Source organism: Balaenoptera musculus, chromosome 20 (assembly GCF_009873245.2).
Source record: "Balaenoptera musculus isolate JJ_BM4_2016_0621 chromosome 20, mBalMus1.pri.v3, whole genome shotgun sequence".
Lineage (NCBI taxonomy): Eukaryota > Metazoa > Chordata > Mammalia > Artiodactyla > Balaenopteridae > Balaenoptera > Balaenoptera musculus.
This window is the reverse complement of record NC_045804.1, coordinates 21,700,302-21,715,353: the sequence shown is the minus strand read 5'-3', so window position 1 is coordinate 21,715,353 and position 15,052 is coordinate 21,700,302. Positions and strand designations below refer to the sequence as shown.

The following is a 15,052-nucleotide window of genomic DNA, read 5'->3' as shown; positions in this document are numbered from 1 at the left end:
CATTATATAGGTGAAGAAAGCTCTGAAGGGCTCAATGACTTGTCTAGGGTCACATATAACTAGTAAGTGGCTGAGCAAGGATGTGTCTGAATCCAGTGCCTTGGCCCCTCACCACTTACCTATCCAATCTCTCCCGTCAGGGCGATTCTCAGCAGAAGTCCCCCCCCGTTGTTGGTCAGAGCACCCGCCAGCAGCAGACCCCCGAGGGCCTCCCTTGTTCAAATCGATAAAGACAGAATCCTTCACTTCACAGGGTGTTTACTGACCTCATTAATACTGTCTGCTCTGCATGAGCCAAAGAGACTGTGGAGACACAGAGGATGAGCAGACCACGGGGCCTGGCCTCCAACAGCTTCTACTCTAGTGAGAGAGACAAGACTAGCCACTGACAGGGAACAGTGGGACTTTGTAAATCGTGAGATAAGCACTTATAGGACTTCAGAGGAGGGAGAGAACATGTCAACTAGAAGCTTCTGGAAAGGTTTCCAGAAGTTAATCAGTCCTGCGTAGGATTGGTTGGGAGGTGGACAGGACTGAGTGGCATCTCCCCAGTCATTACAGCCTGATACAGTCTGGGCAGCACTGAAGAGGAGGAGATGTCACAAACGGGCAGTGTGACCAAAGGGTAACAGTGATTACCTGCAGGGAGGAAGGTAAAACTGAAGGTGGGGAAGGGGTTCAAAGGAGAATGAAATGTTAACTCTACTCTTTCCATTTTTACAAGGAAGCTGGATGCTTGCATTTATTATATAATTCAGTGTTACCTTTTTAAAAGGCTGTCTATGAGGGGAATTGTAAAGGGGAGGGGGGTAGGGGAGGAAGCCATTGCCAGACAGGAGGGTCTAGCCCTTCCTTCCCACTAGCTTCCCATCTGTTTAGCACCAGCCTGCCTTGCACCCTCCTCGTCCCCTCCCCGCAACAAAACCAGCCACCTGGTTTTCCCCAGCAATGCAGGGAGCTTCCCCAAATCCCTGAAGAGATCAAAACCTTAGGTAATTAGTTCGTTACACCCCATGTTGGGGGGTGGCAGAATGCAGCAGGAGCTAAGGCACAAGGGTGGAACTGAGTTAGGAGAGGGGATGTCAGAGCAAGCCGAGAGGTTGGGAACCACTAGCTCATTGAGTGGCCAATGCATGCTAAGCTGTGGTCAAGGGACTTTGCATACTTTTCCTTCTTTTTTTTTTTTTTTTTTAATTTTTATTTTTGGCTGTGCCTCGCGGCTTGCGAGATATTAGTTCTATGACCAGGGACAGAACCCACGCGCTTGCAGTAAAAGCACAGAGTCCTAACCACTGGACTGCCAGGGAATTCCCAACACTTTTCCTTTTTTTAATACACAACTCAAACCATGTAGTAAGTATAGTTATTCCAAAAAGAAGACACCAAAGCCAGAAAGGGCAAGTAATTTGTCCAAGGTCACCCAGCTAGAAATTGGCCAAACTTGGCTTTGATCACATGCTACAATGGCTGTGAAACCGAAAACACAGAGAAACGGAGAACACATGGAAACTGAAAACAGACGCACATTGTTTTGTGTTTCTTCCACAGTCTTTGAAATTTCTTTAACATTTCTCCTACATCTCCTGGGCCTCACACCCAAGAGGGAAATTGTCACTTGATCACCTGATAAGGGAGATGAAACTGGCAATCTCCCCACCCTTCATTTTTTGCCTTTGCCAGGAAAGGTGTTGATGAACAGATGGGAAGGAGGAGGTGGGACAAGGTGAGGGTGAAGGAAGGGGCCCAGTTTGTCAGGGCAGCACCAGGCTGTGGGCCTACCCCAATCCAGTCTCCTTTAAATGGGAACCCCACCTCCACACCCAGCCTGGGACCCAGGGAGCCTTCCTCCATTAATGACCATTTTGTTTCCTGGCAGCCTCACTTCTGCAGCCCTTTCTCTCCACAAGATCACAGCCCAGGACCTAGTGCATTGGAGGATTCCCTACGGAGAACACTGGAACATTCTTGCTTTGAGCATTCATTTATGGAGTGCCTGCTAGGTTGAAGGCCTGAGTGAAATGGCTTAGGACCTGCCCTTGTGGAGTGGACATTATAATGAGGAGTGGGGAGAGACAGGGAATGGCTAAAGAGGTTAATGTCAGATGGTGATACATGCCATCAAGGAAAATAAAACACGGAAATGTGCTAGAGAGTGACTGGGGAGAGAGCTGCTTTACCTGGGGGAGGGAGATTGCTCATGAAGGCCTTTCCATTGTGACATTAAAGCCAAGGTTTAAGTGGCAAAGAGTCAAGTAAGCATTCCAGACAGAAGGATAAACTAGCTGGGACCTACCTGCTTCCTCCCATTGGCTCCCTGACCTGGGTCAGACTGCAGCTGCTGAATGATTATTTTTCCTCAGAGCTATCTCCCCACCAGACTAAATGCTGAGCCCAGGAGCTGGTTCTTCTCATCCACAGCTCTGCAGTGCCCAGCACCGTGCCTGCCACACAGTAGGCAATCAGGAAATCTTGCATGATTCATGACTGCATGATGGAATGATTAAATGTACTCAAGGGGGTTCCCTGAGTATGGGAACCAAGCATCCAGCCTTAGCTGGGAGTTTCCTGGTCTGGGGTCCTTGGGGGTTGGCAGAGATGCCTGTAAAACCCTGCACTTCTAGGCAAGGTCTGGGCAGTACTCAAACCTCAGCCTTTATTGGGGAAGAGGAATTTCTTGGAGGAGAAAAACAGAGGCCATGGGACAGATGACACTGGAGAGAGTCCCCCCTCAAGGCCTGGTGGGCTGAAACCCTGGGCTGAGAGTCATCATGAGTCCTGTCCTCCCAAGTAGACTGGCTTGGAAAAGCCACTTTCCCCCGGGAGCCTCAGTTTCCTCAGCATGTAACTAGGGACTTAGATGATTCCAAGTCCCTTTCCCCAGGACAGCCCATGCTCTAGAGTAGGGGAGGGTACAGGATGGATGGAGCTCACCTAGAAAGCAGCTGAGGACATCCTTGTCTCCACAGCATCCCAACCAAGTACCTGTCTGAGTGCACAAATGAAGGGAGGAGAGGAGTCTGCAGGAGTAGGGATGGGCTGGGGGAGTGGATGCCCAGGAACGGCTTCGGCCTGGGAATCACAAAGACCCATATTTCAAATCCCAGCTTTGCTTCCTCAAGAATCAAATGGAGGAAACACAGCCTACTACTTAGAATGAGTGTGAAAAGAAAAAATGTGGGAAAGGGGCCTTTAGGTACCCTTTTCCCATGCCAGGGGCCCTTTCAGAGTCAACTCACCCAAAACCACCCAGGGCCAAGGCAAGGGCTGGAAAGTGGCAGATGCTGCCCTCTGGTGGATGTGTCTGTCACTGCCTGCATCCTGAAGAAAAGTGGAGGAGTGAAGTTGTACACTTCACTCCTTTGCCTCCTTCTGGAGGTTTTTTTTTTTCTGGCCACGATTCACGGCTTGTGGGATCTTAGTTCCCCCACCAGGGATTGAACCCTCACCATCGGCAGTGAAAGCGCTGAGTCCGAACCACTGACCACCAGGGAATTCCCCTGCAGTCTTCCTTTCAGACAGGACCTTTCCTACAGTTTGAGGTTGGGAATAGAAGATCCACTCTCCTCGAGTTTTGTAAATGTATTTATTATTTATTTTTGGCTGTGTTGGGTCTTCGTTGCTGCACGTGGGCTTTCTCTAGTTGCAGCGAGCGAGCGGGAGCTACTCTTTGTTGCAGTGCGCGGGCTTCTCATTGTGGTGGCTTCTCATGTTGCAGCGCATGGGCTCTAGGCGCGAAGGCTTCAGTAGTTGTGGCACGTGGCCTCAGTAGTTGTGGCACACAGGCTTAGTTGCTCCGCGGCATATGGGATCTTCCCAGACCAGGGCTCGAACCCATGTCCCCTGCATTGGCGGATTCTTAACCACTGCGCCGCCAGAGAAGTCCTCTTTTTTTTTTTTTTTTAATTATTATTTATTTATTTATTTATTTATTTTTGGCTCTGTTGGGTCTTCGTTTCTGTGCGAGGGCTTCCTCCAGCTGCGGCAAGTGGGGGCCACTCTTCATCGCGGTGCGCGGGCCTCACTATCGTTGCCTTTCGTTGCGGAGCACAGGCTCCAGACGCGCAGGCTCAGTAGTTGTGGCTCACGGGCCCAGTTGCTGTGCGGCATGTGGGATCCTCCCAGACCAGGGCTCGAACCCGTGTCCCCTGGATTAGCAGGCAGATTCTCAACCACTGCGCCACCAGGGAAGCCCGGGAAGTCCTCTTTTCAAGTTGTGTGTGTGTGTGTGTGTGTGTGTGTGTGTGTGTGTGTGGAGGTGAGATCAGGTGTAAATGAACATTATTTGAGCAGAAAATCTAATTTCAGTCATATTTCCCATGCCTTTGCTGAGGGCCTAAAAGCTGATGCCAGGATTGCTGAGGCAGGAGGAGGTGGCAGGGCAGAGAAATTCATGAAGAGGCAGTCACAGCCATGTTTTGGTGTCTTAGGAGACAGATCCACACAGGGACAGGTGTCCCTGGGCGCAGTCGGAGTGGTGTGCCTGAGACTCCCTGGGTGGGCAGGACTGAAGAGAGAGAGCCTTGCAGGGCGAGACTGGATTTTGATGTCTTAATGTCTTAAGCTTAATGTCTTAATGTCTTAACGTCTTAAGCTTACTGTCTCAGTTAAAGGTGACCCCTCGCCATTAGGAGCCCCTCGGAGGGGCTCCTGGCCCTGGGGCCCGAGCGGCTGAGGCCCATGTTGGGGGTGGGGCTCAATCAGGCTGCGGGGTTTTGAAACCGTTTGACTCCTTCTTGCCAAGGACGGTGCTACCCTAGCCCCTTCCTTCCCCTGTCTCCCTCCCCAGAATATCTTGAGCATCTCCAATAACAACTACTACCCCGTCGCTGTGACCCAGCTGACCATTGAGGTTCTGCACCTGTCCCTCGTGGTGGGGCAGGTCTCCAACCGCCTTCTCCTCCGCATCGGCCCTTTGGCCAGTGAGCAGGTGACTCCCTCTTGCCGGCCAGCCCTGCCCACGGCTGCGTGTGGACGCGGGTGGCGGGAGGAGTGGGGTGGCTGGAGTCGGGGCTAACCCTACACCCGTTTGGTTGACAGATGTTGTATACGGTGGCCAACAGGATGTGGGACGAGAACACATAGTGAGTAGCCCTTGATCCCTTCTCCCTTAGCCTCTTTCCCGGCTGGGAACCCGGTTTGAATTCCCACCAGATGTTCTGATTGCTTCGCCAGCCCTGCAGTCAGCAGGTGGCCTGCGCTCCTGTGGCCAAGACTGCAACGTACAGGCATTCAGGGTCCCCAGCCTCTGCCTGTTTGGACCTGGACTGGAATGAAAGCCAGGCTAGAATCTGGTTAATGCGTACGATATATGACCTCGGGCTCTTCAGCCCGACTCACCCGTTTCCTACTAAGGGAGAGGCCAGCCCGTGCCTGGGCCAAACCAGTGGGGGTTGGAGGAGTGATATTGCAGCAGGGGCGACACGCTCACCTTGGGCAGAGGGAGAGGGAAGGGGTGGGGGTGGCCTGTGGGGCCCCTGCTGGAGAGGAGGCAAGGGGGGCTGGGACTGCAGGTCTCCTCCGAGCTGTCTGACAGGCTGCTCAGTGTGTGAAACGTGGGCCCGGGTTCTCTCTCTCTCTCTGTCTCTGTCTCTCTCAGCAAGATCTGTACCTGGCTGAAAATCAAAGTCCACCACGTGCTTCTGCACATCCAGTAAGTAGGGCTTGGAGCCCTGGTACCCCTCTCCCACTTCTGCCCCCCCCGTGGGAGGAGAGTCATCGCAGCGAATCCCGTGAGTCTGTGTCGGCTCTTGGCCGTAGCAGGTCCAGCCCCTCCCCTAAGGCCCACCTTGCTTGTGAGCTACTGACGCGACAGCCACAGATCTGCCCGGAACCCTGGGCGGGGGCGGGGGGCAGCTGTCCCAGGTGCTTCGGTGGCGGCGGCGGAGTAGGGAGCAGCAGGAAGGGCCGGGTTTGGTCTGAGGAAGCCAGCCCTCCCCAGAGAGCAGAGCAGGGCCGGGGCTTTCCTCTTCCTCCCAGACCCTTGTGGTGTGGAGGAGTAAAGACGGTGAAGCCCAGACCTCGGGTGGCGTGAGCACTTCAGCCGCCATCTTACTGCCGCCGCCAGGTCTCTCCCCTCCCCTCCCTACTTCCTTGTCTCACTCCTACCCCAACTGCAGATCCTTAGATCGGTGGAAGTGGAAGCTGGGTGGGGTCAAGGCTCAAGTTCTGTAATCTTCAAAATAAAACTGGTTTGTTTTTTTTTTTTGGAAAGAAAAAAAAAAAAAAAAGCCCTGTTTCCTCTCCAGGGGCACCCTGACCTGTTCCTACCTGAGCCATTCAGAGCAGCTGGTCTTCCAGAGCTACGAATATGTGGACTGCCGGGGAAACACGTCCAAGCCCCACTTGCTGGTGCCTCGCCCGCCGTGACCTGTCTGCTGTCGTCGAGCTCCGGGCACCTGCCGGCCTGGTCTGTATCTCCCACCACTCCGTGGCACCCAACAGGACGAGAGTGACTTTGCCAGAGGAAAAGCCCTGCTTTATCATACCCTCCCCCTGTTCACCCCCAGCAGAGGACGCTTTCTGTGGACGTTAACTTCATACACACACACACACACACAGCCTCACACCCTCTCTGATTTCCACAGGAACGGAAGCCTGGTTCTTCTCGAGGCCAGCACCAGATATTCCCCTTGGTCCTGAGGAAAGTCTGACCTGACATTTCCTCAGAGCTGCCTCAGAGGCATGGAGGGGCCCCCACACTTTCTGTGCTGAGCACCTTGGTTGCCCAGCTCGTCCAGGGAAGACCTTCCTCCTGCCTGAATGTGGAGAAAGCTTTCATTTTGTCTGGCTTCTAATACATGGATCCTTTCCAAGTTCTCCACCTGGTAATGAGAAAGTGACGTGGGGGACAGCCAGTGTTGTCCCCAGGGCCTTTTAGGGAACCGTAGGTGCTCTCCTAGGCCGCCCTGCTTTGGTCGTGTGACAGAGTGATGGTGATGGCCTGCTTCTCGCCTGGTAACTTGTCCCCCCCGCCACCCACCCATCTGACAGCAAGATTGGCCAAGGCCCTTTGGCTCTGCAGCCTTCCTGGTTCAAGACTGTCTGGGTCCCCAGGAAGTCAGAGGTGTTCTGCAGCTAAAGCTTCTCCTCTCCAGAAAGCAGTTTGATTATTCTCTTCATAGCAGGAAGCAAAGTAGGAGGGGAGGGGAAGGAAGGGAGGCACCGGGCACCCCCTGGGCCTGCACAGGAAAAACAGAGACAAAGCCAGAGTCATTTTAAAAGGTTTTTATCGAAGGAGGCCACAAGCCTGAGCCCATGTGAGTGGACACAGGCAGGTCAAAGGGTGGGTGCAGCTGCTCTCCCGCTGGAAACCTGCAGAGGTGAAGCTGAACTGCTGGGTTCCGCTGCACCCCCAGCCTAGCCCCAGGGCACCCTCTGCTCCCAGAGGCCTGTGCTCTCCTTCGGGCACTGACAGTCCGGAGCTGCGTATCCGTCGGGACTGGTCTAGGCCGTCCCCTCTTTGCTGTCACTCAGACGACGCGAAGCCCCAGGCAACCCCCCCGGGTTCTTTAGGCGAGCAGGAATTGTGTTTGCTCACTAAAGGCGGTTACGGTTTCCATCACTCAGACAGGCAGAGAGGTGAGCTTGAGTAGCAGGGAAAGCTGAGTTTGCAGTAGGAAGGACCGGAGAAGGGGACGTGGGGCCAGAACCGGGTGAGGAGCCGGCCGGGGGGATGAGGGGAAGGAAGGAGTTGGTGCTGTCTGCGCGCTTCCACGCCTGGGTAACTGGCGTCGAGGTGGCGCTGGTAAGAGCACGGAAGTCCGCGAGGGCCGGGCTGGAGCTCACGCCGGGTGGAGTTCGCCAAGTGTAATGGACTTATATTGGAGTCAATAAACGGTGCTTAACGATGTTTAAGAAAGGAAAATAAAAGGCTCCTGTGAGTGGGAAGGGAGCTGGTGGACGCTCCCCGTCTCACAGCCTGTTTCTTAGTATCCGAGTGGGCCTCAGGGTCTCTTCCCCGGTCCCTGAGCCCCTCGGGAACACGCCCTGCCTCCGTGCCTTCTGGGAGACTGCTCCCGGGGAGCTCGCCCTCTCCCTTTCCCTCGTTGTGTATCTCTGAGTCCCTCCCAACGTTCACGCTCCCGTTCTGTGCGCCCCCCGCTCCTTCGCCTCCCCCAACTGCTCCTCTCAGGAAACGCTGCGCTGAGAGGCGCCTTCAGTCTCACCCAAAGGCGATGCTGCAGCAGTGAAAGGACCCAGGCTCCCCCCTGACCAGTCAAGAGTGGAAGAGGGAGCGGGGCTGGGGGACCCCAGGTGTCAGTTTCAGGAAGTGGTGAGGGGGATGCCTGGGGCCTCCAGAGCCTCTCGGTTGTCTCTGCTGCATGGAGAGGCTGAGACCCAGGGAGGAAGAGGCCTGTGGATGTGCGGGGGCGAGTCCCCCTCTTCCCAAGGTCCGGTGTCCTGTGCCTGAGGCCGCAGTCCTCCTTTCCTCTGAGTTCTTTCTCTCCATCCCTCCAACCATCGCCCGTTCAACAGCGGAGTTGCCCACAGTGGACCAGGCGTGACACCGGACTTGGGGGAGGCCCCTGCCTGCCACTTCTTCCTGACGCTGCCCCAGGTCCCCGGTCCGCTCTGGTGTGACGCAACCCCCGCTTCCCCAGATGCCTCTCAATAAGCGTCGGCCAGGAGGACGGGCTGGTGGCTCCAGTGAGAGTCATAAACCTGAGCCCCCAGCAGGCCTATCGCTGCTACATAAGGGCCAGTGGTGGAGCTGTAGACCTGGGGGGGGGGGGGCCCAAGGCCAAGTTCTCCCATTGGCTTTGCCTGGAGAAGCATGGAATCGCCCTCCACTTTCTTCTCGCACCGTCTCCATCCTCTTCGTGGGTCTTCCTGCCCCCTCCCCCTCATCTCGGTCTCAGGGAGCCCAGCCAGGGTCTTGATTCTTTCCGGGAAGAGATCACGTGTTATTCCCAGCTAGCCTCCCCCGCCAGAGTGGATCAGGAGGGGTTGGCTTTTGAAGTGGAGATGTTGCTGGGAGGTAAGAAGGTGGGGCTGCTCATCTGATGTTTGCTGATGGCCAGTGGGGTCTTGGGGGGGGGGGGTCTGTCTCTGAATCACCACTGCTGGATGTAATTCGTTGACTGAGAAGAGGGAGAGACAGGAGGCAAAACGGGTTAGTTAGCAGCTCCCGGGCCTGCTGGTTTCAGAACATTGTCTTGGGCCCTCTGAAGCCAGAGTAATGGAAGTGAAATGTAGCAGCCCCGGCCTCCTCTTAAAGGGCCAGGATCAGGTTCTCCCATCCCGTGCACCCGAGTCAGGAAAGAAAAGCTTCTTTCCAAAGCTTACCCTGTTTTATGTAATTCTCAAGACTCTCAAAAAAGAGTCTTCCTGGGTTTGACGGTCCCCAGTGAGCCAGGCTGTAAGCTAAGTGCTTTGGATGCTTTCCCTTTTAATTCAGTCCTCGTGCCACCTCTGTTGAGGAGGCGGTATTATCAGTCTCATTTTACGGGTGGGGCAGCTGAGGCTCAGAGATCTGAGTCGTGCTCCCAGAGAGTGGTGATCGGAGACCCCCTGACGGAGACCACCACCTCTGACTTCACGTCTTACCGTCCTCCCGCTCCAGCTGGCTCTACCCCCGATCAGCGTTTCAAACGGCCCCTTGATTTTGCTTCTCTGGCACCTGTCCTGTCTTTCCAACTAGATCGTCAGCTCCTTCACTTATACTGAGTGCTGAGCAACAGGGCCTACAGAGACATTTTTATGGGGGCGTGGAAGGGAGGAACGGGCCGTCCAGAAGTGACTGAATAACTTCAGTCCCCTCTCCCGATTCCTGCCAAGGAAGCCTGTCTAGACTCCACCCGCACTTACACGCAAGCACGCTCAGACACGCAGCCAGACTCTAGCTGCCTTTCACACTCTGAGGCCGTCTCACCGTGAGTCGTGGGTACTTGGTGTGTGTATCTGGGCTAGATTTCCTGAAACCTGATGATGAAACGAAGCACACGTTACTCATCTGGCAGTTCCTGAGGATGGCACGTGCCACAGCTGGACTCTTTACCACGTGTCTGGGGGCAGGCCAAGGCCCCTAGCTGGGGCAGGGCAAAGTCCCAGCCCCCACTGAGAATTCTGCACTAGGAAGCCGACCGGTGCTTCCCTGTTCCAGAACGCCCCCCCTCCCCCCGCTTCCCCAGGGCTCAGGATATCCGTTGCTAAGCCCACACCTCCTATCCCACCCTCTGGCCGCCCCGACCCCGTCTGTCACCCTCACCCTGGAGAAGGGACTGACAACTTCTGAGCCACCCTCTGCGGAAGTCAGCGGGTTTCTCTGCAGCTCTCGCTTGGTGCAGATCCGCTCAGAGAGTGACCCCCCCCCAAGTAAAGGTGAAGGGTGCCGGGGAGGGTCAAAGGGTGGGGTGACAGATGTGGATTGTGGGCTATAGCCAGGGGCCCTCTCCTCACTGTCTCCCGCTCGCTCCCGGGCATCTCACTTACCTGGACCTTGAGGGTTCATCACCCCTCCTTGGAATCGGTCCTTGTGGGGGCCTGGCCTTTGGCAATCCTGGAGAATGTACCGGGAGGTGCGCTGAGTAAGAGGGTCTTGGGCATTTTGTGGCTTTGGCTGAGGAGGCGGCGGCGGCGGCGGCGGCGGCGGCCGCTCGGGTACCTGCGGAGGCTGCGGCTGCGGCGGAGGCTGCGGCTGCGCGGGTGGCGACTGTGATGGCGCCGGCGGTGGCTGCGACTCCTGCGGCGACTCCCGAGATGGCTGGGGTTTTTTTTTCAGATTGCCGTTCCTCTTCTTGGAGTTTCTTCAGTTCCTGTCAAGAAGCGCCCCGCAAGTGGCATCCTCCTCCCTCCCTACCCAGTCACCCCACGCCCCCTGCCAGAGACACTGAGGGGAGCAAGGCAAGGGAATGCAGAGGTGGAGGTGGCTGGAGGGTCTCTGTTCCCTGGAGTTGGAGGCTGAGGCTGGAGCCTGAGCTCTCTCCCCTCACCCACCCACACCCAAGGACCGTTTCTCTAGCAACAGTGTCCCCCGGCACAGCCCCTGCCCGGGAAACAGCGGCCTCTGGCCACCTACCTCCTAGCTTGGGAGCTGCGCGCGCACTGAAAACCGTTTGCAGTGCCAGAGGGTAAAGAATAATCTCTTGCCCATGCTTTGAAACAGCACTGTCCAATGGAAATATAACGAGGGCCATATATAATTTAAAATGCGCTGTTAGCCACATACCAAAGTAAGAAGAAATAGGTGCAACTAAGTGTAATAATATATTTTATTCAACCCAATACAGCCAAAACGTAAAACCAATATGAAAATATTAATGAGATAGTTTATAGTCTTTGTTTTTGTATTAAGTCTTCAAAACCCAGAGGGCATTTTATACTCAACGGCACAGCTTGATTTAGACACTACATTTTGGTTTAAAATATTTGATCTATATTTAGAGTTCAGATAATTTACAGTCGAAAAAGTAGATTCACATATCCACGTTGTTCCGAACATACTTAAAAATGTTTCAGTACGTAAAATGAAAATTTGTTTTAAAGAGTATATTTAAATAAATTAAGTGTATGTAACATTTAAAATTCAGTTCGTCGGTCTCACTAGCCACGTCTCAAGGGCTATAGAGCACACAGGCTGGTGGCCACCCTATTGGACAGCGCAGCTTTAAAACCTCCCGAGCCTGACCCCTCAATCCCACATGAGGCCTCAGCCTAGTACAACAGCAAAGCTGAGTCACCCCAATACACACACACACACACACACACACACACACACACACACACACGGTCCATCCAAGACATCGAAGGACCTTGCTTTCCTCCAGCCCAAGCAAAACAACATTCACCAGGTAATAGACGGCTTGCTTGGGGTCCGTCTTCCCTCCCCGTCCCCTCCGTGTCCCTGGAAGGACCCTGGTGAACGGGGCCCCTCTCATGCACCTGCTCTTGCTGCTGCTGCTGCCGGGCCATCAGCCACCTCCTCCGGTCCAAAGCCATCTGCCGGCGACGGGCCTCCCAGTGGTACGCACTGCCCATGGTGGTGGCGGTGACAGAAGGCCCCAGGCAGGGGCTGGGGGCAGGCAGAGCCCAGGAGGCTGCCACTGCCCCCACCACTTCCGTCTCCTCCCACCTCAACCCCCTGGCCTGTGACCAGAACCACCTCACAATGAGGCCACCACCGGGGCAACTGGGCAGCCCCCCACCCCCACCCCCACCCCACCCCCGCCTGCCTTGGGAAGGAGGGCGGTGTTCTTCCCAAGCCTCCTAGAGAGCATCTGTAAAGTACCTTTCTCTCCAGGGCCCTGGGCAGGTAGAAGACACCTTTCCACCTCAGCCTTGAGTTTCTGTGGACCCCGGGGACAATTCCCAAGTGGTCTGGCTTTTCTCTCTGGTTTCTTTCTCCTGCCCTTCCCAGGATTCCAGCCTCCTCATCCGGCCCTCTGCTGACCCCTCCCTTCCCTCCTCCCTCAGTCCTCCGTCTCCCCCGCTGTGCTGACTCAAGAACATACAGGGACTTCCCTGGTGGTCCAGTGGTTAGGACTCCGCGCTTCCACTGCAGGGGGCACAGGTTCGATCCCCGGTTGGGGAACTAAGAGCCCGCGTGCCGCGTGGTGCGGCCACGAAAGAAAAAAAGAAAGAGAAAATACGAGATCCAGCCAGCTCTCACGGGGGTCTGAGCTCTGTGAAGGCAAAGTGGCTTATTAGAAAGTACCCCGGTTCTGGGGATTTAATATGCTGGGCTCAAGCCTACCCTCTCTCTCTTCCTCTGACCCTGGACTCAGCTTACCTCTCTGGGCCTCAGTTTCCTTGCCTGGAAAACCAGAAGGGTAGCCCTTGTTACCTTCCTCACGGGGGTGGGGGTGGGGGGGGGTTCACACAGGACCACATGGGTCAATGGATGAGAAGTATGTGAAATGAAATATAAAATTGCTCAGCTACAGGTTGGTATTATTTATTATCCTACCTGATTTGCATCCTGTTGGGGAGGAAAAATTCGTCCTCTAGCCTTCTAGGTTCTTTGGCTGGTCTAATGACCAAATTGACATCAGACAGACTAATAGGAGAAGAACAAGTATAATTACATATGTTCAGGGATCCCATAAGGATAGGAGACCCAAGGGCAGCGGAGGCTTATGTGCCGTCCCGAGCTAAGGAATGCGATAAGGGCCTAGGGCTTCAAAGCAGAGAAGGGTGAGTCACCGGACAGAAAGAAGGGCAGACGTTTGGTAACGGGATGTTTGCCCTGCTATGCAGACGGGTCTCTCAGATAAAAGTTGTCTCTGATAATAACTCTCTTGTGAGCCAGGCCCCCTATCTAAATTCTTTTAGGCAGTTGAGGGGGAGGTAAAAAGCTCTTCCTGTGTCTTTGGGGGCCTCCATTGCCTTCAACTCAAATAACCCCAGGCCAAAGTGGCACATTCTGGGGGGACTCATTTTGAACTCCTTGGGTGTCCAGGAGGTGGAGTGGCCAGGGGAGGGGGTCGTTTCCTGAAGCCCAGGAGGGCTTCTGGGGGCAGGGACTGGGTAGACTGTTGGTCTTTCCCCAAAGATATAAATTTTTCTAGAAACAGCAGAGGCTGAGTCCAACTGGAAGCGAGGGAAGGGTATAGGTGAAGAAGGGGCTTCAACCCAGCCTCAGCCTCAAACACTGTTGATGGTGGAGGGAGGGTGCAGGGTGCAGCCCTTGAACCTGAAAACAGGTTCAAACAGAGAGTTTGAACCTCAAGCAGAGAGTCTGTCGATTCAGGCAGCCGGTCTAGTGGAGTCATCTAAGGGCCCTGGAGTCAAACAGACTCAGGTTCACTCCTGCCTGTGTCACCGACTACCTGGGGGAACTTGGGCAGGTCACTCAGCGTCTCTGAGCCTTTCCTCTGAAGGTTGTTGGAAGACACTATAGGATGCTTGGGAAGTGCCCGCCGTCACAGGGGGCATCTGGCTGTGGCCAGCTGCTAGGGGTGCCCCAGCTCTGCTGAGGGGCCAGTGGGACCTGAGCCTTGCTAGATCTCTTTCTTCCTCTTTCAAAGAGGTGCTACTCCCTTCTCGTCGTCCTGGCACCCAGGGATGTCATTTGCAACAACAGATACGCAAGGGTCTCCAGATACAAAAAATGAAATGGAGGCTTGTCACTGGACATTTATTTTCGCAGCACATTTATCTTCCTCTAAACGAATTCTGCAAATATTTAGGTGGAAAGTTCCCGTTTTAAGAGAAAGAGAAAGGGAAAGGCACTTGACTGTCTCAGTCATTAAATGGGCAAAAGGGGAAGCGGGTTCCTGTTGGTATCTCTCCCTCCCTCGATTTCCCTCTTACTGTCCTCCTACCTTAGAAAGAACAGGGCTCAGCTGTGGAGACCCTCAGGGTGGGGGAGGTGGGCTGGGCTGAATCTGGGGAACTGTTTCCAACCCTCCGAGCCAGTCCTCCTGCGCGAGAGGAGGGATTTTTCAGGGCAAATCTGCCAAGACTGCGCCCTCCCCATTCTCATCTCCCTTTCTGAGCCCCTCTCATGCCTTCCCTGTGCACGCTGCCTCTCCCAACCCCACCTCTGACCTCAGAACTCCTTCCAGCTCTAGATTCTACTCCGTAGCCCACTCCACCCCCTGTCAATTTGGATTTTAACTCATGTCAGCCCTCAGGGAACTTCCCGTGCTGTTAACTGATTGTAGCCACTTGCACATTGCATTTTTAATAGAGCTTGTTATTATACAAGACCCAGAATCTTTTGTTGTGGAAAGAACAGCGAGTAGAGTTAGAAGCAGCGTGGGCCGGGTAGACCTTATGAAATACCGGCTGCATTATTGATCAGGCGTGCGAATATGATCTAGCGGCTCTACCACTCTGATCAGTTTCCTCCCCTGCAGGGTAGGGGTAATAATACCTCCATCCTAGAGGCGTTGTGATGATGGAAGGAAATAATCCATGTCACACGTCGGGTTCAATAAACAGAGGCTTTTATTATTGTAGTAGTTCACGAATTTAAGGTGCCATCTTTTGTGAGAGGTACCGTTATTTTACCTAGCCCTAAGAAAGACAGGACGAAAAGAAACCAAGAGAGACGTGCTGCGATGTAAACAGCGACAGTGCTTTCTCCTCCGGGCCTCGAATGTAAGACGCA

General features: G+C 54.5%; 1 protein-coding gene across 1 annotated transcript; it reads left to right on the top strand.

Annotated features, from left to right (window-relative positions):
* Positions 1–4,732: 4,732 nt before the first annotated feature.
* Positions 4,733–9,079, top strand: LOC118886679 (transmembrane protein 106A-like; the record flags this gene model as incomplete). The annotated part of the gene is made up of 4 exons (XM_036836742.1): positions 4,733–4,927; positions 5,038–5,081; positions 5,597–5,650; positions 6,246–9,079. Coding segments are annotated over 4 exons (414 nt in total), but the record flags the coding sequence as incomplete, so codon positions are not given.
* Positions 9,080–15,052: the final 5,973 nt, after the last annotated feature.